The 27,678-nt window shown below is 45.8% G+C and overlaps 1 protein-coding gene across 1 annotated transcript; it reads right to left on the bottom strand.

The window, feature by feature from the left end:
- LOC130312789 (keratin-associated protein 6-2-like) lies at window positions 1-27,678 on the bottom strand. Its single transcript, XM_056552605.1, has 2 exons — window positions 27,278-27,678; window positions 1-151 (listed from the first exon to the last, which is right to left on the bottom strand). The coding sequence occupies exons 1-2, from the start codon at window positions 27,676-27,678 to the stop codon at window positions 1-3; spliced, it is 552 nt and encodes a 183-aa protein (XP_056408580.1).

The following is a 27,678-nucleotide window of genomic DNA, read 5'->3' as shown; positions in this document are numbered from 1 at the left end:
TTACTCGGTCAAACTGATAGTTAAGGAGCTAATGGAGATGTTTTCCCGAGTGGGTTTACCCAAAGAGGTGTTGACTGACCAGGGCACCCCGTTTATGTCAAAGGTAATGAAACAGCTATGGACCTCCGTGTACCACCCACAGATGGACGGCCTGGTAGAAAGGTTTAACCAAACATTAAAAATAAGTTAAAGCGGGTGGTGGCTAGAGATGGGAAGAATTGGGATCTTTTGCTGCCCTCTCTCATGTTCGCAGTGTGAGAAGTGCCCCAGGCTTCTACTGCGTTCTCACCCTTTGACCTGCTGTACGACAGACATCCACATGGTCTGTTAGACATAGCTAAAGAGGCGTTGGAACAACAGCCCACGCCGCACAGAAGTGTAGTTGAGTATGTCACACAGTTGCAGGAATGGATGGAAACAGTGTTGCCCTTGGTCAGGGAACATATGGAGGCAGCTCAGCGGGCTCAGGGCAGAGTCTATAATCGCCAGGCTCGGGTTCGGAATTTTAACCCGGGAGATCGGGTTCTGGTACCCACGGTTGACAGTAAATTTCTGGCTAGGTGGCAGGGTCCCTACGAACTGACCGAAAAGGTAGGGGGGTGACGTACAGGGTACACCAGCCCGGGCGGAGGAAGCCAAAGCAAGTGTACCATGTAAATCTGCTGAAAGCTTGGAGAGATAGGAAGACCAGTGTGGATGACAGCCCCCGGCAAGGTTTGTTAGGGGTGGAGCCCCCGGCCAGGTATGTTAGGGGTGAAGCCCTCAGCCAGGTTTGATAGGGGTGGAGTTTCCCGTCCCTCAGTCTGGTACGAAGAAAGCGGTTTCCACATTAAAGATTGCTGACAGCCTTTCCTCTGCACAGACTCAGGAGGCCAGGGAGTTCGTCAGTAGGAACACGAATTTGTTCTCAGACTAGTGTTGCTCACGAATATTCGCAATTCGAATATTATTCGCGAATATCGCATATTCGCGAATTCGCGAATTTCGCGAATATAGCGCTATATATTCGTAATTACGAATATTCTTTTTTTTGTTTTGTTTTTTTTTCTTCACAGTACACATCACAGTGATCATCCCTCTCTGCTTCCAGCTTGTGTGGTGTAAAGAAGGCTGTAATACTACTGTGTGAGACTGGCGTGCGAAAATTCGCATATGCGAAAATTAGCATATGCGCATTTTTGCATATGCGAATTTTCGCATATGCTAATTTTGTATATGCTAATATTCACATATGTTAATTTTCGCATACACGAATTTTCGCATATGCGAAAATAAAACTAGAATATAACGAATATGCGAATATTCGCGAATATATGACGAATATTCGTCCATATATTCGCGAATATTCGCGAATTCGAATATGGCCTATGCCGCTCAACACTATCTCAGACCTTCCTGGACGTACTCCTGTCATCCGCCATGACATTATCACTGAACCCCAGGTGAAAATACGGTTGAAACCAAACCAGGTACCTGAGTCGCTGCGACAAGCCATCTCTGAAAAAGCGCAACAAATGTTAAAATTGGATGTCATCGAAGAATCGAAAAAGTGAGTGGGCCAGTCCGATAGTTTTAATACCGCAACCAGACGGAACGTTGCGGTTCTGTAACGATTTCCACAAAACTTAATGAGGTTTCCAAGTTTGATGCATAAACCATGCCCCGAGTTGATGAGCTTATTGAGAAGCTAGGACAGGCTCGGTATTTTTCTGTTTTGGACCTCACAAAAGTGTACTGGCAGGTGCCCTTGACTGAGGCTGCCAAAGAGAAAACAGCCTTTGTCACCCCAGAAGATTTATTCCAGTACAAGGTGTTACCCTTTGGTTTACCTGGCGCTCCTGCTACATTTCAAAGGCTAATGGATATTGTACTCCGGCCACAACGTCGGTATGCCTCAGCTTATTTGGACGATATCATCATCCACAGTGCAGACTGGGAAAGTCACCTTCTTAAAGTACAGGCAGTGGTAGACTCCCTTAGGAAGGCCGCGTTAACTGCTAACCCCAAAAATGTGCCATAGGGTTTTTTTGGGGTTAAAAAGGGACCAAAAATACGCTATTTTGGACTTTGGAATTTTTTTGCGCACACGCCATTCACCGTGCAATTTAATTAACGATATATTTTTATAGTTCGGACATTTTCGCACGCGCCGATACCACATATGTTTATTTTTATTTACACAGTTTTTTTTTATGGGAAAAGGGGGGTGATTAAAACTTTTAATAGGGAAGGGGTTAAATGACCTTTAACTTTTTTTTTCCACTTTTTTTTTGCAGTGCTATAGCTCCCATAGGGACCTATAACACTGCACACACTGATTTCCTATGCTGATACCTGCAAAGCCATAGTTTTGCAGGGATCAGTCAGATAGGGTCTCGATTGCTCAAGCCTGTAGCTCAGGTTTGGAGCAATCAATCCCCGATCGGACGCTGCGGAGAGAGGTAATGAGACCTCCACCTGCGTCCCAGCTGATCGGAACATCGCGATTTTATCACGATGTCCCGATCAGCCCGACTGAGCTGCCGGGAACCGTTTACTTTCGTTTTCAGACACGGCGGTCAACTTTGATCGCCGCGTCTGAAGAGTAAACAGCGCGCTGCACGACGATTGGTGCCGCAAGCTGTTAGCCCAGGGTCCTGGCTATCGTTAGCAGCCGGGACCGACCCGGTGTGATGCCACGCTGTGACCCCGTTTTTCACACCGGGAACGGGCTTAGGGCGTACAGGTACGCCCTAAGTCCTTAAGAGGTTAACAGACCTCCTGAAGGGATGCAAGTCCGTAATGGTGCGTTGGAACGAACAGGCAGAGCAGGCGTTTTTTGCTTTGAAGTCGGCCCTATGTGGGTCTCGGGTGTTGGTGACACCTGACTTCAAAAGGGAATTTGTGGTACAGACCGATGCCTCTGAGGTAGGTCTCGGTGCTGTACTCTCCCAGGAAGTCAACGGGGAAGAGCATCCCGTTGTCTTTCTCAGCCGCAAACTGACCCCGGAAGAGACCAGGTATAGTATAGTGGATAGAGAGCGCCAGGCCAAGTTGGCAATTGAGTTTCTCCGCTATTATCTGTTGTGCAGGAAGTTTCGGATCATTCCCCCCTTAAGTGAATGTGCCAAGCCAAGGACAAAAATGCCAGGGTCACCAGGTGGTTTCTGTCATTACAGAATTTCAAGTTCAAGGTTGAACACAGAGCGTCCACTGTCCACTGTTGCACAAGTATTCACCCCCCTCAGGCTTGAACAAAGGGGGGGGGGGTATGTCAGAAGGGGAAAGGCATGGTGGTTGATGGTCGGTATGTGTCACCAAGGCTCCTGGCCTAGGTGAAGTCAGAGACGATAATTGTCCAGTGTCTGTGCAGCGATGCAGACTGACACTGTGGCCGTAGTATGGCTGGAAGGCCAATCCGGGACGGCTCTTACTGGGAATGGTCAAGTGTAGGGTGGGGATTATTCCCCACAATCTAGGCCGCCTTTTGTTGGCCTTAAAGGCAGCCTGCTCCACCAGCTGAGGGGGATTTGCTAGTTGCAGTTCACACTGCCAGAGAGAGCTGTATGTGGAATTCTTCCCTGAGAGTTTGGAAGCTGGTCAGCAGACTGCCTGGAGGCCTGGAAAAGACTTGCTTGATGCCGCATGGTGGCATGGACTCAGGTGTGAACAAACACCTAAGGAATACAGGTGGACTTTGGTTACGTTTTCCTTGGTTCTGAATTTAAAGACTGTTTGCTGTGTGCCAAGTGTGAATAAAACACTGAACTTTTACTTGAAAAGTCCTGTTTTCATGCCTCTATACTACAACCGCACCTATCTGCAAGAGCGAGTCATCACAGGTTCTACACATTCACTATGGAGTAAACCATCAGAGGCATAAGGGGTAAAAGTAGGTGAACCCCTAGGATCATGACATGTGGGAGTAGGGGTCCAGCAGAATTCTGTGACGTGTCCTGGACCCGAATACTTTTACCAGTCTACAGAAGGAAAGGTTGGCAGGAGGCTCTCACAGGCCCCAGAGGGCCCCATAGATGAAGGAGTAGTGTAGTAGTAGTGTAGTCCCGGGTCCTCAGCCTGGACCTCTGAAATATAAGGAGAAGGTAAAAGACCCCTCCAAAAAGTGACCGAAAAATATCTGAGACACCAAGAGCCCAAAAGCCTCCAGATGATAGAGGAGAGGAGCTGATCCCAGGGTATATGGAGTTAGGGCCCATAAGGGTCCCTGGTCACACTGTACAGATGAGGTCACAAGTATCTACAGAACGTCTCCTGGGTTTTCAGATGGAGCAGTCCTGTTTGCACAATATCTGTCGCTACTTCCCGGTGTTTTTCTTACTTCCACATTTGTGTGGGTCCTTGGCTCAGATTCTTCTTAAAGGGGTACTCCACCCCTAGACATCTTATCCCCTATCCAAAAGGGACAATGTGTGTGAATTTCATCACAAAAACTCTTCATGTGGCTCAGTTATGTATATGGCCCCGATGTGTCTGTATACACTCCCGAAAACATCTGGGCATACTCCTGATGAGACAACAGAGGAGTCAAGGGGATCTCCACCCAAACCTGGAGTACCACATCAGTGAGCTCTTTGAAAGTTTGTAGCACTACTTGGCAGCAAAATGTCCCAGATGTTCTCAGCTGAATTTTAATTCTAGGCAATGCAAGGGTCAGTTAATGGTGTTAAAATCTTTGTCACCCAGGATCGGCCTGCACACTCGCCACATGAGGCTAAGCATTATCCTGCAAAAGGAGTATACAGCAGCAGAACCAAGCTCAGTACATATATTCAGTATTAGAACCAAGGTCAGTAAATAAACAGCACCAGAACCAAGCTCCGTACATATATACAGTATTAGAAAAAAGCTCAGTACATATATACAAAGCAAGAACCAAGCTCAGTACATAAATACAGCACCAGAACCAAGCTTAGTACATTTATTTAAAACCAGAACCAACTCAGTACATATATATAAATATCACCAGAACCAAGCTTAGTACATATATATATATATATATATATATATATAAAACCAGAACCAACTCAGTACATATATACAGCACCAGAACCAAGCTTAGTACATATATACAAAACCAGAACCAAGTTCAGTACATATATACAGCACCAGAGCCAAGTTTAGCACATATATACAGCATTAGAACAAAGCTCAGTACATATATACAGTATTAGAACCAAGCTCAATATATATATAGTATTAGAACCAAGCTCAGTATATATATACATAGATATATACAGTATTAGAACCAAACTCAATACATATATATATATATATACAGTATTAGAACCAAGCTCCGTACATATATATACGCCAGAAACAAGCTCAGTAGATATATACAGTACCAGAACCAAGCTTAGTATATATATACACACACACACACACACACACATATGTATTTATATTACATATTACGGCCAGAATAATGGTCAAAGCATACCAAGGATAATAATAATGGAGTATACCAGGGATAATAATAATGGAATATGCCAGGGGTAATAATAATGGATTATACCAGGGGTAATAATAATGGAGTATACCAGGGGTAATAATAATGGAGTATAGCAGGGGTAATAATAATGGAGCATACCAGGGATAATAATAATGGAGTATAGCAGGGGTAATAATAATGGAGCATACCAGGGATAATAATAATGGAGTATAGCAGGGGTAATAATAATGGAGTATACCAGAGATAATAATAATGGAGTATACCAGGGATAATAATAATGGAGTATACTAGGGATAATAATAATGGAGTATACCAGGGGTAATAATAATGGAGCATACCAAGGATAATAATAATGGAGTATACCAGGGATAATAATAATGGAGCATCCCAGGGATAATAATAATTGAGTATACCAGGGATAATAATAATGGAGTATACCAGGGGTAATAATAATGGAGTATACCAGGGATTAAAATAATAGAGTATACCAGGGATAATAATAATGGAGCATACCAGGGGTAATAATAATGGAGCATATCAGGGGTAATAATAATGGAGTATACCAGGGATGATAATAATGGAGTATACCAGTGATAATAATAATAATGGAGTATACCAGGGATAACAATAATGGAGCATCCCAGGGATAATAATAATGGAGTATACCATGGATAATAATAATGGAGTATATCAGGGGTAATAATAATGGAGCATACCAGGGATGATAATAATGGAGTATACCAGTGATAATAATAATAATAATGGAGTATACCAGGGGTAATAATAATGGAGCATACCAGGGGTAATAATAATGGAGCATACCAGGGGTAATAATAATGGAGTATACCAGGGATGATAATAATGGAGTATACCAGTGATAATAATAATAATGGAGTATACCAGGGATAACAATAATGGAGCATCCCAGGGATAATAATAATGGAGTATACCATGGATAATAATAATGGAGTATATCAGGGGTAATAATAATGGAGTATACCAGGGGTAATAATAATGGAGTATACCAGGGGTAATAATAATGAAGTATAGCAGGGGTAATAATAATGGAGCATACCAGGGATAATAATAATGGAGTATACCAGGGGTAATAATAATGGAGTATACCAGGGGTAATAATAATGGAGTATACCAGGGGTAATAATAATGGAGTATACCAGGGATAATAATAATGGAGCATACCAGGGGTAATAATAATGGAGTATACCAGGGGTAATAATAATGGAGTATAAAAGGGATAATAATAATGGAGTATACTAGGGATAATAATAATGGAGTATACCAGGGATAATAATAATGGAGTATACCAGCGGTAATAATAATGGAGTATAGCAGGGATAATAATAATAATGGAGTATACCACGGATAATAATAATGGAGTATACCAGGGATAATAATAATGGAGCATACCAGGGGTAATAATAATGGAGTATACCAGGGATAATAATAATAATGGAGTATACCAGGGATAATAATAATGGAGCATACCAGGGATAATAATAATGGAGTATACCAGGGATAATAATAATAATGGAGTATTCCAGGGATAATAATAATGGAGTATTCCAGGGATAATAATAATGGAGCATACCAGGGGTAATAATAATGGAGTATACCAGGGATAATAATAATGGAGTATACCAGGGATAATAATAATGGAGTATACTAGGGATAATAATAATGGAGTATACCAGGGGTAATAATAATGGAGCATACCAAGGATAATAATAATGGAGCATCCCAGGGATAATAATAATGGAGTATACCAGGGATAATAATAATGGAGTATACCAGGGGTAATAATAATGGAGTATACCAGGGATAAAAATAATGGAGTATACCAGGGATAATAATAATGGAGTATACCAGGGATGATAATAATGGAGTATACCAGGGGTAATAATAATGGAGTATACCAGGGATAAAAATAATGGAGTATACCAGGGATAATAATAATGGAGTATACCAGGGATGATAATAATGGAGTATACCAGTGATAATAATTATAATGGAGTATACCAGGGGTAATAATAATGGAGCATACCAGGGGTAATAATAATGGAGTATACCATGGATAATAATAATGGAGTATATCAGGGGTAATAATAATGGAGTATACCAGGGGTAACAATAATGGAGTATACCAGGGGTAATAATAATGAAGTATAGCAGGGGTAATAATAATGGAGCATACCAGGGATAATAATAATGGAGTATACCAGGGGTAATAATAATGGAGTATACCAGGGGTAATAATAATGGAGTATACCAGGGATAATAATAATGGAGCATACCAGGGGTAATAATAATGGAGTATACCAGGGGTAATAAAAATGGAGTATAAAAGGGATAATAATAATGGAGTATACCAGGGATAATAATAATGGAGTATACCAGGGATAATAATAATAATGAAGTATACCAGGGATAATAATTATGGAGTATACCGGGGGTAATAATAATGGAGTATACCAGGGATAATAATAATGGAGTATACCGGCGGTAATAATAATGGAGTATACCAGGGATAATAATAATGGAGTATACCGGCGGTAATAATAATGGAGTATACCGGGGGTAATAATAATGGAGTATACCAGGGATAATAATAATAATGGAGTATACCAGGGATAATAATAATAATGGAGTATACCGGCGGTAATAATAATGGAGTATACCAGGGATAATAATAATGGAGTATACCGGCGGTAATAATAATGGAGTATACCGGGGGTAATAATAATGGAGTATACCAGGGGTAATAATAATGGAGTATACCAGGGATAATAATAATGGAGTATACCAGGGGTAATAATAATGGAGCATACCAGGGATAATAATAATGGAGTATACCAGGGGTGATAATAATGGAGTATACCAGGGATAATAATAATGGAGCATACCAGGGGTAATAATAATGGAGTATACCAGGGGTAATAATAATGGAGTATACAACGGATAATAATAATGGAGTATACTAGGGATAATAATAATGGAGTATACTAGGGATAATAATAATGGAGCATACCAGGGATAATAATAATGGAGCATACCAGGGATAATAATAATGGAGTATACCAGGGATAATAATAATGGAGTATACCAGGGATAATAATAATAATGGAGTATACCAGGGATAATAATTATGGAGTATACCGGGGGTAATAATAATGGAGTATACCAGGGATAATAATAATAATGGAGTATACCAGGGGTAATAATAATGGAGTATACCAGGGATAATAATAATGGAGTATACCGGGGGTAATAATAATGGAGTATACCGGGGGTAATAATAATGGAGTATACCAGGGGTAATAATAATGGAGTATACCAGGGATAATAATAATGGAGTATACCAGGGATAATAATAATAGAGTATACCAGGGATAATAATAATAGAGTATACCAGGGATAATAATAATGGAGTATACCAGGGATAATAATAATAATGGAGTATAGCAGGGGTAATAATAATGGAGCATACCAGGGGTAATAATAATGGAGCATACCAGTGATAATAATAATGGAGTATACCAGGGATAATAATAATAATGGAGTATACCAGGGGTAATAATAATGGAGCATACCAGGGAGAATAATAATGGAGTATACCAGGGGTAATAATAATGGAGTATACCAGGGATAATAATAATAATAGAGTATACCAGGGATAATAATAATGGAGTATACCAGGGGTAATAATAATGGAGTATACCAGGGATAATAATAATGGAGTATACCAGGGGTAATAATAATGGAGCATACCAGGGATAATAATAATGGAGTATACCAGGGGTAATAATAATGGAGTATACCAGGGGTAATAATAATGGAGTATATCAGGGATAATAATAATAATGGAGTATACCAGGGGTAATAATAATGGAGTATACCAGGGGTAATAATAATGGAGTATACCAGGGGTAATAATAATGGAGTATACCAGGGATAATAATAATGGAGTATACCAGGGATAATAATAATAATGGAGTATACCAGGGGTAATAATAATGGAGCATACCAGGGATAATAATAATGGAGTATACCAGGGATAATAATAATGGAGTATACCAGGGATAATAATAATGGAGTATACCAGGGATAATAATAATAATGGAGTATACCAGGGATAATAATTATGTAGTATACCGGGGGTAATAATAATGGAGTATACCAGGGATAATAATAATAATGGAGTATACCAGGGGTAATAATAATGGAGTATACCAGGGATAATAATAATGGAGTATACCGGCGGTAATAATAATGGAGTATAGCAGGGATAATAATAATGGAGTATACCAGGGGTAATAATAATGGAGTATACCAGGGATAATAATAATGGAGTATACCAGGGGTAATAATAATGGAGTATAGCAGGGATAATAATAATGGAGCATACCAGGGATAATAATAATGGAGTATACCAGGGGTAATAAAAATGGAGTATACCAGGGATAAAAATAATGGAGTATACCAGGGATAATAATAATGGAGCATACCAGGGATAATAATAATGGAGTATACCAGGGATAATAATAATGGAGTATACCAGGGGTAATAATAATGGATTATACCAGGGGTAATAATAATGGAGTATACCAGGGATAATAATAATGGAGTATACCAGGGATAATAATAATGGAGTATAACAGGGATAATAATAATGGAGCATACCAGGGATAATAATAATGGAGTATACCAGGGGTAATAATAATGGAGTATACCAGGGGTAATAATAATGGAGTATACCGGGGATAATAATAATGGAGCATCCCAGGGATAATAATAATGGAGTATAGCAGGGGTAATAATAATGGAGTATATCGGGGATAATAATTATGGAGTATACCTGGGGTAATAATAATGGAGTATACCAGGGGTAATAATAATGGAGTATACCAGGGATAATAATAATGGAGTATACCAGGGGTAATAATAATGGAGTATACCAGGGATAATAATAATGGAGTATACCAGGGATAATAATAATGGAGTATACCAGGGATAATAATAATGGAGTATACCAGGGATAATAATAATAATGGACTATACCAGGGATAATAATAATGGAGTATACCAGGGATAATAATAATGGAGTATACCAGGGATAATAATAATAGAGTATACCAGGGATAATAATAATGGAGTATACCAGGGATAATAATAATAATGGAGTATAGCAGAGGTAATAATAATGGAGCATACCAGGGGTAATAATAATGGAGCATACCAGTGATAATAATAATAGAGTATACCAGGGGTAATAATAATGGAGTATACCAGGGGTAATAATAATGGAGTATACCAGGGATAATAATAATGGAGTATACCAGGGATAATAATAATAGAGTATACCAGGGATAATAATAATGGAGTATACCAGGGATAATAATAATGGAGTATACCAGGGGTAATAATAATGGAGTATACCAGGGATAATAATAATAGAGTATACCAGGGATAATAATAATGGAGTATACCAGGGGTAATAATAATGGAGCATACCAGGGATAATAATAATGGAGTATACCAGGGGTAATAATAATGGAGTATACCAGGGGTAATAATAATGGAGTATACCAGGGATAATAATAATAATGGAGTATACCAGGGGTAATAATAATGGAGTATACCAGGGGTAATAATAATGGAGTATACCAGGGGTAATAATAATGGAGTATACCAGGGATAATAATAATGGAGTATACCAGGGATAATAATAATAATGGAGTATACCAGGGGTAATAATAATGGAGCATACCAGGGATAATAATAATGGAGTATACCAGGGATAATAATAATGGAGCATACCAGGGATAATAATAATGGAGCATACCAGGGGTAATAATAATGGAGTATACCAGGGATAATAATAATAATGGAGTATACCAGGGATAATAATTATGTAGTATACCGGGGGTAATAATAATGGAGTATACCAGGGATAATAATAATAATGGAGTATACCAGGGGTAATAATAATGGAGTATACCAGGGATAATAATAATGGAGTATACCGGCGGTAATAATAATGGAGTATACCGGGGGTAATAATAATGGAGTATACCAGGGGTAATAATAATGGAGTATACCAGGGATAATAATAATGGAGTATACCAGGGGTAATAATAATGGAGTATACCATGGATAATAATAATGGAGTATATCAGGGGTAATAATAATGGAGTATACCAGGGGTAATAATAATGGAGTATACCAGGGGTAATAATAATGGAGTATACCAGGGATAATAATAATGGAGTATACCAGGGATAATAATAATAATGGAGTATACCAGGGGTAATAATAATGGAGCATACCAGGGATAATAATAATGGAGTATACCAGGGGTAATAATAATGGAGTATACCAGGGGTAATAATAATGGAGTATACCAGGGATAATAATAATAATGGAGTATACCAGGGGTAATAATAATGGAGTATACCAGGGGTAATAATAATGGAGTATACCAGGGATAATAATAATGGAGTATACCAGGGATAATAATAATAATGGAGTATACCAGGGGTAATAATAATGGAGCATACCAGGGATAATAATAATGGAGTATACCAAGGATAATAATAATGGAGCATACCAGGGATAATAATAATGGAGCATACCAGGGATAATAATAATGGAGTATACCAGGGATAATAATAATGGAGCATACCAGGTATAATAATAATGGAGCATACCAGGGATAATAATAATGGAGTATACCAGGGATAATAATAATGGAGTATACCAGGGATAATAATAATAATGGAGTATACCAGGGATAATAATTATGTAGTATACCGGGGGTAATAATAATGGAGTATACCAGGGATAATAATAATAATGGAGTATACCAGGGGTAATAATAATGGAGTATACCAGGGATAATAATAATGGAGTATACCGGCGGTAATAATAATGGAGTATACCGGGGGTAATAATAATGGAGTATACCAGGGGTAATAATAATGGAGTATACCAGGGATAATAATAATGGAGTATACCAGGGGTAATAATAATGGAGTATAGCAGGGATAATAATAATGGAGCATACCAGGGATAATAATAATGGAGTATACCAGGGGTAATAATAATGGAGTATACCAGGGATAATAATAATGGAGTATACCAGGGGTAATAATAATGGAGTATACCAGGGATAATAATAATGGAGCATACCAGGGGTAATAATAATGGAGTATACCAGGGGTAATAATAATGGAGTATACAAGGGATAATAATAATGGAGTATACTAGGGATAATAATAATGGAGTATACCAGGGATGATAATAATGGAGTATACAAGGGATAATAATAATGGAGTATACCAGGGATAATAATAATGGAGTATACTAGGGATAATAATAATGGAGTATACCAGGGATAATAATAATAGAGTATACCAGGGGTAATAATAATAAAGTATACCAAGGATATTGTTACGCCGAGCGCTCCGGGTCCCCGCTCCTCCCCGGAGCGCTCGCTACACTCTCCTCACTGCAGCGCTCCGGTCAGATCCACTGACCCGGGGCGCTGCGATACTGCTTCCAGCCGGGGTGCGATTCGCGATGCGGGTAGCGCCCGCTCGCGATGCGCACCCCGGCTCCCGTACCTGACTCGCTCTCCGTCGGTCCTGTCCCGGCGCGCGCGGCCCCGCTCCTTAGGGCGCGCGCGCGCCGGGTCTTTGCGATTTAAAGGGCCACTGCGCCGCTGATTGGCGCAGTGGTTCCAATTAGTCTGATCACCTGTGCACTTCCCTATATCACCTCACTTCCCTTGCACTTCCTTGCCGGATCTTGTTGCCATCGTGCCAGTGAAAGCGTTTCCTTGTGTGTTCCTAGCCTGTGTTCCAGACCTCCTGCCGTTGCCCCTGACTACGATCCTTGCTGCCTGCCCCGACCTTCTGCTACGTCCGACCTTGCTTCTGTCTACTCCCTTGTACCGCGCCTATCTTCAGCAGTCAGAGAGGTTGAGCCGTTGCTAGTGGATACGACCTGGTCACTACCGCCGCAGCAAGACCATCCCGCTTTGCGGCGGGCTCTGGTGAAAACCAGTAGTGACTTAGAACCGGTCCACTAGCACGGTCCTCGCCATCCCTCTCTGGCACAGAGGATCCACCTCCTGCCAGCCGGCATCGTGACAGTAGATCCGGCCATGGATCCCGCTGAAGTTCCTCTGCCAGTTGTCGCTGACCTCACCACGGTGGTCGCCCAGCAGTCACAACAGATAGCGCAACAAGGCCAACAGCTGTCTCAACTGACCGTTATGCTACAGCAGTTACTACCACAGCTTCAGCAATCATCTCCTCCGCCAGCTCCTGCACCTCCTCCGCAGCGAGTGGCCGCTCCTGGTCTACGCCTATCCTTGCCGGATAAATTTGATGGGGACTCTAAGTTTTGCCGTGGCTTTCTTTCCCAATGTTCCCTGCATCTGGAGATGATGTCGGACCAGTTTCCCACTGAAAGGTCTAAGGTGGCTTTCGTAGTCAGCCTTCTGTCTGGAAAAGCCCTGTCTTGGGCCACACCGCTCTGGGACCGCAATGACCCCGTCACTGCCTCTGTACACTCCTTCTTCTCGGAAATCCGAAGTGTCTTTGAGGAACCTGCCCGAGCCTCTTCTGCTGAGACTGCCCTGTTGAACCTGGTCCAGGGTAATTCTTCCGTTGGCGAGTATGCCGTACAATTCCGTACTCTTGCTTCAGAATTATCCTGGAATAATGAGGCCCTCTGCGCGACCTTTAAAAAAGGCCTATCCAGCAACATTAAAGATGTTCTGGCCGCACGAGAAATCCCTGCTAATCTACATGAACTCATTCACCTAGCCACTCGCATTGACATGCGTTTTTCCGAAAGGCGTCAGGAGCTCCGCCAAGATATGGACTCTGTTCGCACGAGGCGTTTCTTCTCCTCGGCTCCTCTCTCCTCTGGTCCCCTGCAATCCGTTCCTGTGCCTCCCGCCGTGGAGGCTATGCAGGTCGACCCGTCTCGCCTGACTCCTCAAGAGAGGACACGACGCCGCATGGAGAACCTCTGCCTGTACTGTGCTAGTACCGAACACTTCCTGAGGGATTGTCCTATCCGTCCTCCCCGCCTGGAAAGACGTTCGCTGACTCCGCACAAAGGTGAGACAGTCCTTGATGTCTACTCTGCTTCTCCACGTCTTACTGTGCCTGTGCGGATGTCTGCCTCTGCCTTCTCCTTCTCTACCGTGGCCTTCTTGGACTCTGGATCTGCAGGAAATTTTATTTTGGCCTCTCTCGTCAACAAGTTCAACATCCCAGTGACCAGTCTCGCCAGACCCCTTTACATCAATTGTGTAAACAATGAAAGATTGGACTGTACCATACGTTTCCGCACGGAGCCCCTTCTAATGAGCATCGGATCTCATCACGAGAGGATTGAACTTTTGGTCCTCCCCAATTGCACTTCTGAAATTCTCCTTGGACTTCCCTGGCTTCAACTTCATTCCCCAACCCTGGATTGGTCCACTGGGGAGATCAAGAGTTGGGGGCCCTCTTGTTCCAAGGACTGTCTAAAACCGGTTCCCAGTAACCCTTGCCGTGACTCTGTGGTTCCTCCAGTAACCGGTCTCCCTAAGGCCTATATGGACTTTGCGGATGTTTTTTGCAAAAAACAAGCCGAGACTCTACCTCCTCACAGGCCTTATGATTGTCCTATCGACCTCCTCCCGGGCACTACTCCACCCCGGGGCAGAATTTATCCTCTGTCCGCCCCAGAGACTCTTGCCATGTCTGAATACGTCCAGGAAAATTTGAAAAAGGGCTTTATCCGTAAATCCTCCTCTCCTGCCGGAGCCGGATTTTTCTTTGTGTCCAAAAAAGATGGCTCCCTACGTCCTTGCATTGACTACCGCGGTCTTAATAAAATCACGGTTAAGAACCGCTACCCCCTACCCCTCATCTCTGAACTCTTTGATCGCCTCCAAGGTGCCCACATCTTTACTAAACTGGACTTAAGAGGTGCTTATAATCTCATCCGCATCAGAGAGGGGGATGAATGGAAAACGGCATTTAACACCAGAGATGGACACTTTGAGTATCTGGTCATGCCCTTTGGCCTGTGCAACGCCCCTGCCGTCTTCCAAGACTTTGTTAATGAAATTTTTCGTGATCTTTTATACTCCTGTGTTGTTGTATATCTGGACGATATCCTGATTTTTTCTGCCAATCTAGAAGAACACCGCCAGCATGTCCGTATGGTTCTTCAGAGACTTCGTGACAATCAACTCTATGCCAAAATTGAGAAATGTCTGTTTGAATGCCAATCTCTTCCTTTTCTAGGATACTTGGTCTCTGGCCAGGGACTACAAATGGATCCAGACAAACTCTCTGCCGTCTTAGATTGGCCACGCCCCTCCGGACTCCGTGCTATCCAACGCTTTTTGGGGTTCGCCAATTATTACAGGCAATTTATTCCACATTTTTCTACCGTTGTGGCCCCTATCGTGGCTTTAACCAAAAAAAATGCCGATCCCAAGTCTTGGCCTCCTCAAGCGGAAGACGCCTTTAAACGGCTCAAGTCTGCCTTTTCTTCGGCTCCCGTGCTCTCCAGACCTGACCCTTCCAAACCCTTCCTATTGGAGGTTGATGCCTCCTCAGTGGGAGCTGGAGCTGTTCTTCTACAAAAAAATTCTTCCGGGCATGCTGTCACTTGTGGTTTTTTTTCTAGGACCTTCTCTCCGGCGGAGAGGAACTACTCCATCGGGGATCGAGAGCTTCTAGCCATCAAATTAGCACTTGAGGAATGGAGGCATCTGCTGGAGGGATCAAGATTTCCAGTTATTATTTACACCGATCACAAGAACCTCTCCTACCTCCAGTCTGCCCAACGGCTGAATCCTCGCCAGGCCCGGTGGTCTCTGTTCTTTGCCCGATTTAATTTTGAAATTCACTTTCGGCCTGCCGATAAGAACATTAGGGCCGATGCTCTCTCTCGTTCCTCGGATGCTTCGGAAGTTGAACTCTCTCCGCAACACATCATTCCTCCTGACTGCCTGATTTCCACTTCTCCAGCCTCCATCAGGCAAACTCCTCCAGGAAAGACCTTTGTTTCTCCACGCCAACGCCTCGGAATCCTCAAATGGGGTCACTCCTCCCATCTCGCAGGTCATGTGGGCATCAAGAAATCTGTGCAACTCATCTCCCGCTTCTATTGGTGGCCGACTCTGGAGACGGATGTTGTGGACTTTGTGCGAGCCTGCACTATCTGTGCCCGGGATAAGACTCCTCGCCAGAAGCCCGCTGGTTTTCTTCATCCCCTGCCTGTCCCCGAACAGCCTTGGTCTCTGATTGGTATGGATTTTATTAATGATTTACCCCCTTCCCGTGGCAACACTGTTATTTGGGTGGTCGTTGATCGATTCTCCAAAATGGCACATTTCATCCCTCTTCCTGGTCTTCCTTCAGCGCCTCAGTTGGCTAAACAATTTTTTGTACACATTTTTCGTCTTCACGGGTTGCCTACGCAGATCGTCTCGGATAGAGGCGTCCAATTCGTGTCTAAATTCTGGAGGGCTCTCTGTAAACAACTCAAGATTAAATTAAATTTTTCTTCTGCATATCATCCCCAATCCAATGGACAAGTAGAGAGAATTAACCAGGTCTTGGGTGATTATTTACGACATTTTGTTTCCTCCCGCCAGGATGACTGGGCAGATCTCCTTCCATGGGCCGAATTCTCGTATAACTTCAGAGTCTCTGAATCTTCCTCCAAATCCCCATTTTTCGTGGTGTACGGCCGTCACCCTCTTCCCCCCCTCCCTACCCCCTTGCCCTCTGGTCTGCCCGCTGTGGATGAAATTTCTCGTGACCTTTCCATCATATGGAGAGAGACCCAAAATTCTCTCTTACAGGCTTCATCACGCATGAAGAAGTTCGCGGATAAGAAAAGAAGAGCTCCTCCCATTTTTTCCCCTGGAGACAAGGTATGGCTCTCCGCTAAATATGTCCGCTTCCGTGTCCCTAGCTACAAGTTGGGACCACGCTATCTTGGTCCTTTCAAAATTTTGTGCCAGATTAATCCTGTCTCTTACAAACTTCTTCTTCCTCCTTCTCTTCGTATTCCTAATGCCTTTCACGTTTCTCTTCTTAAACCACTCATCATCAACCGTTTCTCTCCCAAATCTGTTCCTCCCACTCCTGTTTCCGGCTCCTCGGACATCTTCTCCGTCAAAGAGATTCTGGCATCAAAAAAGGTCAGAGGGAAAACCTTTTTTTTAGTGGATTGGGAGGGTTGTGGTCCAGAAGAGAGATCCTGGGAACCTGAGGACAATATCCTAGACAAAAGTCTGCTCCTCAGGTTCTCAGGCTCTAAGAAGAGGGGGAGACCCAAGGGGGGGGGGGTACTGTTACGCCGAGCGCTCCGGGTCCCCGCTCCTCCCCGGAGCGCTCGCTACACTCTCCTCACTGCAGCGCTCCGGTCAGATCCACTGACCCGGGGCGCTGCGATACTGCTTCCAGCCGGGGTGCGATTCGCGATGCGGGTAGCGCCCGCTCGCGATGCGCACCCCGGCTGCCGTACCTGACTCGCTCTCCGTCGGTCCTGTCCCGGCGCGCGCGGCCCCGCTCCTTAGGGCGCGCGCGCGCCGGGTCTTTGCGATTTAAAGGGCCACTGCGCCGCTGATTGGCGCAGTGGTTCCAATTAGTCTGATCACCTGTGCACTTCCCTATATCACCTCACTTCCCTTGCACTTCCTTGCCGGATCTTGTTGCCATCGTGCCAGTGAAAGCGTTTCCTTGTGTGTTCCTAGCCTGTGTTCCAGACCTCCTGCCGTTGCCCCTGACTACGATCCTTGCTGCCTGCCCCGACCTTCTGCTACGTCCGACCTTGCTTCTGTCTACTCCCTTGTACCGCGCCTATCTTCAGCAGCCAGAGAGGTGAGCCGTTGCTAGTGGATACGACCTGGTCACTACCGCCGCAGCAAGACCATCCCGCTTTGCGGCGGGCTCTGGTGAAAACCAGTAGTGACTTAGAACCGGTCCACTAGCACGGTCCACGCCAATCCCTCTCTGGCACAGAGGATCCACCTCCTGCCAGCCGGCATCGTGACAGATATTAATAATAGAGTATACCAGGGATAATAATAATAATGGAGTATACCGGGGGTAATAATAATGGAGTATACCGGGGATAATAATAATGGAGTATACCAAGGATATTAATAATAGAGTATACCAGGAATAATAATAATAATGGAGTATACCGGGGGTAATAATAATGGAGTATACCGGGGATAATAATAATGGAGTATACCAGGGATAATAATAATGGAGTATACCAGGGATAATAATAATGGAGTATACTAGGGATAATAATAATGGAGTATACCAGGGATAATAATAATAGAGTATACCAGGGGTAATAATAATAGAGTATACCAAGGATATTAATAATAGAGTATACCAGGGATAATAATAATAATGGAGTATACCAGGGATAATAATAATGGAGTATACCAGGGGTAATAATAATGGAGTATACCAGGAATAATAATGGAGTATACCAGGGATAATAATAATAGAGTATACCAGGGGTAATAATAATAAAGTATACCAAGGATATTAATAATAGAGTATACCAGGGGTAATAATTAGGCATGAGCAAATCGAATCTGTCAAAACCGAATTTGTAACGAATTTCAGGAAAAATTTGCTTAATTAAACTCCATTTAGTGCGGTCCAGGCTCCGGGGCATCTAAAATGGCGGATCCACATGTGAGGATATGGGGCAAGGAATCCTGGGAAGGCGTTAACAAGGGTAAGTGGGATGACCCTGAATCACATGCAGGATGCAGCCTATCAGAAGCCAGCCACCCCTGTGATGTCACAGCCCTATATAATCGGCAGCCATATTGCTGCCAGTCACTTCAGCCTTTCTCTGCAGAGAGATAGGGACAGACAGCGCTGTGTGTTGCCAGCAGGGATTCACCTACTAGTCACGTCAGCATTCTGTTGCAGGGAGAGAGAGGAAAAGAGGGCAGTGTGTATTTCACAGAAAAGCATTCTTACTGCAGCGATTTACCTCCCAGTCACCTTCTACAGCGTTCTATTACAGAGAGGAGCAGAGAGCAGTGTGTTACACAGAACAGTGATTCAGCTCAAGCACAAATCCTGCCTAGAAATACTGATAGGGAAGGGAGTGAGATTGAGAGTTTAGTACACAGTGACTGTGTGCTGCAGCACTGGTGTGTACTGCTGGTGTTGTGCACAGCAGCACATTTTTCTGCCCTCATAAGTGCATACCACATACCTACATCTAAAAAGTGTATTATTTTGTACCTGTGTGCTGACACACACCCATACTCTTGTGCAGATTAAGTACCTGTTGTTACGCCGAGCGCTCCGGGTCCCCGCTCCTCCCCGGAGCGCTCGCTTCTCTCTCGCTACCGCAGCGCTCCGGGCAGCTCCACTGACCCGGTGCGCTGCGATACCGCCTCCAGCCGGGATGCGATTCGCGATGCGGGTAGCGCCCGCTCGCGATGCGCATCCCGACTCCCGTACCTGACTCGCTCTCCGTCTGTCCTGTCCCGGCGCGCGCGGCCCCGCTCCCTAGGGCGCGCGCGCCGGGTCTCTGCGATTTAAAGGGCCACTGCGCCGCTGATTGGCGCAGTGGTTCCAATTAGTGTGTTCACCTGTGCACTCCCTATTTATACCTCACTTCCCCTTCACTCCCTCGCCGGATCTTGTTGCCATTGTGCCAGTGAAAGCGTTTCCTTGTGTGTTCCTAGCCTGTGTTCCAGACCTCCTGCCGTTGCCCCCGACTACGATCCTTGCTGCCTGCCCCGACCTTCTGCTACGTCCGACCTTGCTTCTGTCTACTCCCTTGTACCGCGCCTATCATCAGCAGTCAGAGAGGTGAGCCGTTGCTAGTGGATACGACCTGGTCACTACCGCCGCAGCAAGACCATCCCGCTTTGCGGCGGGCTCTGGTGAAAACCAGTAGTGACTTAGAACCGATCCACTAGCACGGTCCACGCCAATCCCTCTCTGGCACAGAGGATCCACTACCTGCCAGCCGGCATCGTGACAGTAGATCCGGCGACGGATCCCGCTGAAGTTCCTCTGCCAGTTGTCGCCGACCTCACCACGGTGGTCGCCCAGCAGTCACAACAGATAGTGCAACAAGGCCAACAGCTGTCTCAACTGACCGTGATGCTACAGCAGCTACTACCACAGCTTCAGCAATCATCTCCTCCGCCAGCTCCTGCACCTCCTCCGCAGCGAGTGGCCGCTTCTGGTCTACGACTATCCTTGCCGGATAAATTTGATGGGGACTCTAAATTCTGCCGTGGCTTTCTTTCCCAATGTTCCCTGCACTTGGAGATGATGTCGGACCAGTTTCCTACTGAAAGGTCTAAGGTGGCTTTCGTAGTCAGCCTTCTGTCTGGAAAAGCTCTGTCATGGGCCACACCGCTCTGGGACCGCAATGACCCCGTCACTGCCTCTATACACTCCTTCTTCTCGGAAATTCGAAGTGTCTTTGAGGAACCTGCCCGAGCCTCTTCTGCTGAGACTGCCCTGTTGAACCTGGTCCAGGGTAATTCTTCCGTTGGCGAGTACGCCGTACAATTCCGTACTCTTGCTTCAGAATTATCCTGGAATAATGAGGCCCTCTGCGCGACCTTTAAAAAAGGCCTATCCAGCAACATTAAAGATGTTCTGGCCGCACGAGAAATCCCTGCTAACCTACATGAACTCATCCATCTTGCCACTCGCATTGACATGCGTTTTTCCGAAAGGCGTCAGGAGCTCCGCCAGGATATGGACTTTGTTCGCACAAGGCGTTTTTTCTCCCCGGCTCCTCTCTCCTCTGGTCCCCTGCAATCCGTTCCTGTGCCTCCCGCCGTGGAGGCTATGCAGGTCGACCGGTCTCGCCTGACACCTCAAGAGAGGACACGACGCCGCATGGAGAATCTCTGCCTGTACTGTGCCAGTACCGAACACTTCCTGAAGGATTGTCCTATCCGTCCTCCCCGCCTGGAAAGACGTACGCTGACTCCGCACAAAGGTGAGACAGTCCTTGATGTCTACTCTGCTTCTCCACGTCTTACTGTGCCTGTGCGGATATCTGCCTCTGCCTTCTCCTTCTCTACTATGGCCTTCTTGGATTCCGGATCTGCAGGAAATTTTATTTTGGCCTCTCTCGTCAACAGGTTCAACATCCCAGTGACCAGTCTCGCCAGACCCCTCTACATCAATTGTGTAAACAATGAAAGATTGGACTGTACCATACGTTTCCGCACGGAGCCCCTTCTAATGTGCATCGGACCTCATCACGAGAAGATTGAATTTTTGGTCCTCCCCAATTGCACTTCCGAAATCCTCCTTGGACTACCCTGGCTTCAACTCCATTCCCCAACCCTGGATTGGTCCACTGGGGAGATCAAGAGTTGGGGGCCCTCTTGTTTCAAGGACTGCCTAAAACCGGTTCCCAGTACCCCTTGCCGTGACTCTGTGGTTCCCCCTGTAACCGGTCTCCCTAAGGCCTATATGGACTTTGCGGATGTTTTTTGCAAAAAACAAGCTGAGACTCTACCTCCTCACAGGCCTTATGATTGTCCTATTGACCTCCTCCCGGGCACTACTCCACCCCGGGGCAGAATCTATCCTCTGTCCGCCCCAGAGACTCTTGCTATGTCGGAGTACATCCAGGAAAATTAAAAAAAAGGCTTTATCCGTAAATCCTCCTCTCCTGCCGGAGCCGGATTTTTCTTTGTGTCCAAAAAAGATGGCTCTCTACGTCCTTGCATTGACTACCGCGGTCTTAATAAAATCACGGTAAAGAACCGCTACCCCCTACCCCTCATCTCTGAACTCTTTGATCGCCTCCAAGGTGCCCACATCTTTACCAAACTGGACTTAAGAGGTGCTTATAATCTCATCCGCATCAGAGAGGGGGATGAATGGAAAACGGCATTTAACACTAGAGATGGACACTTTGAGTATCTGGTCATGCCCTTTGACCTGTGCAACGCCCCTGCCGTCTTCCAAGACTTTGTTAATGAAATTTTTCGTGATCTCTTATACTCCTGTGTTGTTGTATATCTGGACGATATCCTGATTTTTTCTGCCAATCTAGAAGAACACCGCCAGCATGTCCGTATGGTTCTTCAGAGACTTCGTGACAATCAACTTTATGCCAAGATAGAGAAATGTCTGTTTGAATGCCAATCTCTTCCTTTCCTAGGATACTTGGTCTCTGGCCAGGGACTACAAATGGATCCAGACAAACTCTCTGCCGTCTTAGATTGGCCACGCCCCTCCGGACTCCGTGCTATCCAACGTTTTTTGGGGTTCGCCAATTATTACAGGCAATTTATTCCACATTTTTCTACCGTTGTGGCCCCTATCGTGGCTTTAACCAAAAAAAATGCCAATCCCAAGTCTTGGCCTCCTCAAGCGGAAGACGCCTTTAAACGGCTCAAGTCTGCCTTTTCTTCGGCTCCCGTGCTCTCCAGACCTGACCCATCTAAACCCTTCCTATTGGAGGTTGATGCCTCCTCTGTAGGAGCTGGAGCGGTCCTTCTACAAAAAAATTCTTCCGGGCATGCTGTTACTTGTGGTTTTTTTTCTAGGACCTTCTCTCCGGCGGAGAGGAACTACTCCATCGGGGATCGAGAGCTTCTAGCCATTAAATTAGCACTTGAGGAATGGAGGCATCTGCTGGAGGGATCAAGATTTCCAGTTATTATTTACACCGATCACAAGAACCTCTCCTATCTCCAGTCTGCCCAACGGCTGAATCCTCGCCAGGCCAGGTGGTCTCTGTTCTTTGCCCGATTTAATTTTGAAATTCACTTTCGGCCTGCCGATAAGAACATTAGGGCCGATGCTCTCTCTCGTTCCTCGGATGCCTCGGAAGTTGAACTCTCTCCGCAACACATCATTCCTCCTGACTGCCTGATTTCCACTTCTCCAGCCTCCATCAGGCAAACTCCTCCAGGGAAGACCTTCGTCTCTCCACGCCAACGCCTCGGAATCCTCAAATGGGGTCACTCCTCCCATCTCGCAGGCCATGCGGGCATCAAGAAATCCGTGCAACTCATCTCTCGCTTCTATTGGTGGCGGACTCTGGAGACGGATGTCGTGGACTTTGTGCGAGCCTGCACTGTCTGTGCCCGGGATAAGACTCCTCGCCAGAAGCCCGCTGGTTTTCTTCATCCTCTGCCTGTCCCCGAACAGCCTTGGTCTCTGATTGGTATGGATTTTATTACAGACCTACCCCCATCCCGTGGCAACACTGTTGTTTGGGTGGTCGTTGATCGATTCTCCAAGATGGCACATTTCATCCCTCTTCCTGGTCTTCCTTCAGCGCCTCAGTTGGCTAAACAATTTTTTGTACACATTTTTCGTCTTCACGGGTTGCCCACACAGATAGTCTCGGATAGAGGCGTCCAATTCATGTCAAAATTCTGGAGGGCTCTCTGTAAACAACTCAAGATTAAATTAAACTTTTCTTCTGCATATCATCCTCAATCCAATGGACAAGTAGAAAGAATTAACCAGGTCTTGGGTGATTATTTACGACATTTTGTTTCCTCCCGCCAGGATGATTGGGCAGATCTTCTACCATGGGCCGAATTCTCGTATAACTTTAGAGTCTCTGAATCTTCCTCCAAATCCCCATTTTTCGTGGTGTACGGCCGTCACCCTCTTCCCCCCCTCCCTACTCCCTTGCCCTCTGGTTTGCCCGCTGTAGATGAAGTGACTCGTGATCTTTCCACCATATGGAAAGAGACCCAAGATTCTCTTTTACAGGCTTCATCTCGCATGAAAAAGTTTGCCGATAAGAAAAGAAGAGCTCCCCCCATTTTTGCTCCCGGAGACAAGGTATGGCTCTCCGCTAAATATGTCCGCTTTCGTGTCCCCAGTTACAAACTGGGTCCACGCTATCTTGGTCCTTTCAAAGTCTTGTGCCAAATTAATCCTGTCTCTTACAAACTTCTTCTTCCTCCTTCTCTCCGTATTCCTAATGCCTTTCATGTCTCTCTTCTTAAACCACTCATCATCAACCGTTTCTCTCCCAAATTAGTTTCTCCCACTCCTGTCTCCGGTTCTTCTGACGTCTTCTCAGTGAAAGAGATACTGGCCTCCAAGACGGTCAGAGGAAAAAGGTTCTTTTTGGTGGATTGGGAGGGCTGTGGACCTGAAGAGAGATCCTGGGAACCTGAGGACAACATCCTAGACAAAAGTCTGCTCCTCAGGTTCTCAGGCTCTAAGAAGAGGGGGAGACCCAAGGGGGGGGGTACTGTTACGCCGAGCGCTCCGGGTCCCCGCTCCTCCCCGGAGCGCTCGCTTCTCTCTCGCTACCGCAGCGCTCCGGGCAGCTCCACTGACCCGGTGCGCTGCGATACCGTCTCCAGCCGGGATGCGATTCGCGATGCGGGTAGCGCCCGCTCGCGATGCGCATCCCGGCTCCCGTACCTGACTCGCTCTCCGTCTGTCCTGTCCCGGCGCGCGCGGCCCCGCTCCCTAGGGCGCGCGCGCGCCGGGTCTCTGCGATTTAAAGGGCCACTGCGCCGCTGATTGGCGCAGTGGTTCCAATTAGTGTGTTCACCTGTGCACTCCCTATTTATACCTCACTTCCCCTTCACTCCCTCGCCGGATCTTGTTGCCATTGTGCCAGTGAAAGCGTTTCCTTGTGTGTTCCTAGCCTGTGTTCCAGACCTCCTGCCGTTGCCCCCGACTATGATCCTTGCTGCCTGCCCCGACCTTCTGCTACGTCCGACCTTGCTTCTGTCTACTCCCTTGTACCGCGCCTATCTTCAGCAGTCAGAGAGGTTGAGCCGTTGCTAGTGGATACGACCTGGTCACTACCGCCGCAGCAAGACCATCCCGCTTTGCGGCGGGCTCTGGTGAAAACCAGTAGTGACTTAGAACCGATCCACTAGCACGGTCCACGCCAATCCCTCTCTGGCACAGAGGATCCACTACCTGCCAGCCGGCATCGTGACACCTGTTAAGCTCGCAAGGGCCTACATACTGTGAAAGTCCAAAGTACTCACCGGCTGGTGTTGTAGACAAATACTGTTTTAAGCGTAGTGAAGCGTATTGTACTCCCCACATAAACGCACTAAGTACGTCAGGCAGAGAAGTGCCAGGACGTGCACAGAGGAGTGGCAGAGGCCTAAATCCTTCAGGCAGAGTTGGCAGCAGACTAGGGGCAAGTGGCAGCAGGAGTCGCAGCGAGAGGCCTGAGCTCCCGGTATCAGCCAGCGGTCGTGTCTCCACCAGTAACCCATCTGCCATTACAATTGGTTAACATGCTCATCCACATCATCACAAGTGACATCTGACACCCCCAGTCAACAGTTGGTGGGTTCCTCAGACACAACCTCAGTTGGCATGGCCCGGGAGCAGTCCCTGTCCTCCCATTGCCTTTGTCCTATGCTGTTCCCTCTCCTAAAGAAGTATCTTATGCTGTGGGTTCAGCTCCACTATTTACTAAGGACGATCTAATAGAGGACAGTCAGCAGCTACTGGACAGCCAAGAAGGGGAGGAGACATGCACCGTTTCCTCCGCTAGGCGGCCTAGTAGTGATGCGGAGAGTGACGCGGGAGGCGGTGTTGCCAGGGTTCAGGGTCCTGAAGCAGACACTGTTGGGGAACCTGAGGAGGACATCAGTGATGTACAGACACAACTCGATGATGATGATGAAGCCGATTGCAATTGGGAGCCGGGTGCAGAAGGGGCTTCATCATCATCAGGAGAAGAGGGTTGCAGGTTGCCCTTGAGGCAGCAGCTGAGCCAGCAAGGTGTTAGCACGGTTGGCAGTCAGCGTGGTGGCAGTAGTGTAAATTCTGGAGCCAAACGTGCCCAGGGGAGACCACCTCCTTAGCGGCAGCTTACCTTTCCAGTAGGTAGTGGAACAGGGGTTCCTGGAGACGGCGCCAGTAGCAGTCAATTAGTGCAGACTGTATGTGGGAAAATCAGCTTCTCGGCAGTGTGGAAGGTTTTCATCAGGCATCCGGAGGAGGTTCACATAGCCACATGCAAGATATGTCGGCAGAAGTTGAAGCGTAGCCAGAGTCCCAATGTCAGCACCACGGCCCTGCGTCAACACATGCTTCGCCACCATAAAGCGGCCTGGGAGAACCGTGGCTCTGATGTAGTGGTCCAGCCTGCTGCATCACCCAGTGGCCATCCGCTCCATTTCAGCCAGCCAAGGCTCCACCACCTCAGCCGAAGGGAGCTGTGTGTCATACCCTCCTTCTGTCGTTCCAGATGCTCCTGCTCCTCCTGCTTTTAGTCAGCCATTCCACCAACAATCCATCAGCGAAGCCATGTCCAAGAGACAACAGCATGCTCCCACTCATCCAACGGCGCAGAAGCTGAATGTGCTCCTGTCTAAGTTGCTGGTGTTGCAGTCCCTCCCTTTCCAACTGGTGGACTCTGCAGCTTTCAGAGAATTGATGGCTTGTGCCGAGCCGAGGTGGAGAGTCCCAAGTCGTCAGTACCAGCCCTGCACAGTTTTGTGGAAGGGAAGGTGGGCCAGTCCTTGAGCCTGTAGGTGTGTACCAAAGTGCATGGCAGCGCCGACGTGTGGAGCTGTAACTATGGTCCACTGCCCAGACAAGTCTCAGTGGCCCTTCAGCATACCATGTGTACAGGGCACGACGATGTCAAGCTGTTCTTCACATGGTTTGCCTTGGCAAACCGAGTCACATAGGGGAGGAACTGTTAAAAGTCATTCATAAAGAAATCGGAGCATGGCTTACCATGCCCATATTAAATCCACCCCCAGTGCCCATATTATATCCATCCCCAGTGCCCATATTGTACCCCTCCCCAGTGCCCATATTATATCCGTCCCCAGTGCCCATATTATATCCGTCCCCAGTGCCCATATTATATCCGTCCCCAGTGCCCATATTATATCCCTCCCCAGTGCCCATATTATATCCGTCCCCAGTGCCCATATTATATCCGTCCCCAGTGCCCATATTATATCCATCCACCGTGCCCATATTATATCCATCCCCAGTGCCCATATTGTACCCCTCCCCAGTGCCCATATTATATCCGTCCCCAGTGCCCATATTATATCCGTCCCCAGTGCCCATATTATATCCGTCCCCAGTGCCCATATTATATCCGTCCCCAGTGCCCATATTATATCCGTCCCCAGTGCCCATATTATATCCATCCCCAGTGCCCATATTATATCCATCCCCAGTGCCCAT

The sequence above is a fragment of the Hyla sarda genome, unplaced genomic scaffold, assembly GCF_029499605.1.
Source record: "Hyla sarda isolate aHylSar1 unplaced genomic scaffold, aHylSar1.hap1 scaffold_173, whole genome shotgun sequence".
Lineage (NCBI taxonomy): Eukaryota > Metazoa > Chordata > Amphibia > Anura > Hylidae > Hyla > Hyla sarda.
Note: the sequence above shows the minus strand (reverse complement) of the source record. Positions and strands in the feature narration are given on the sequence as shown.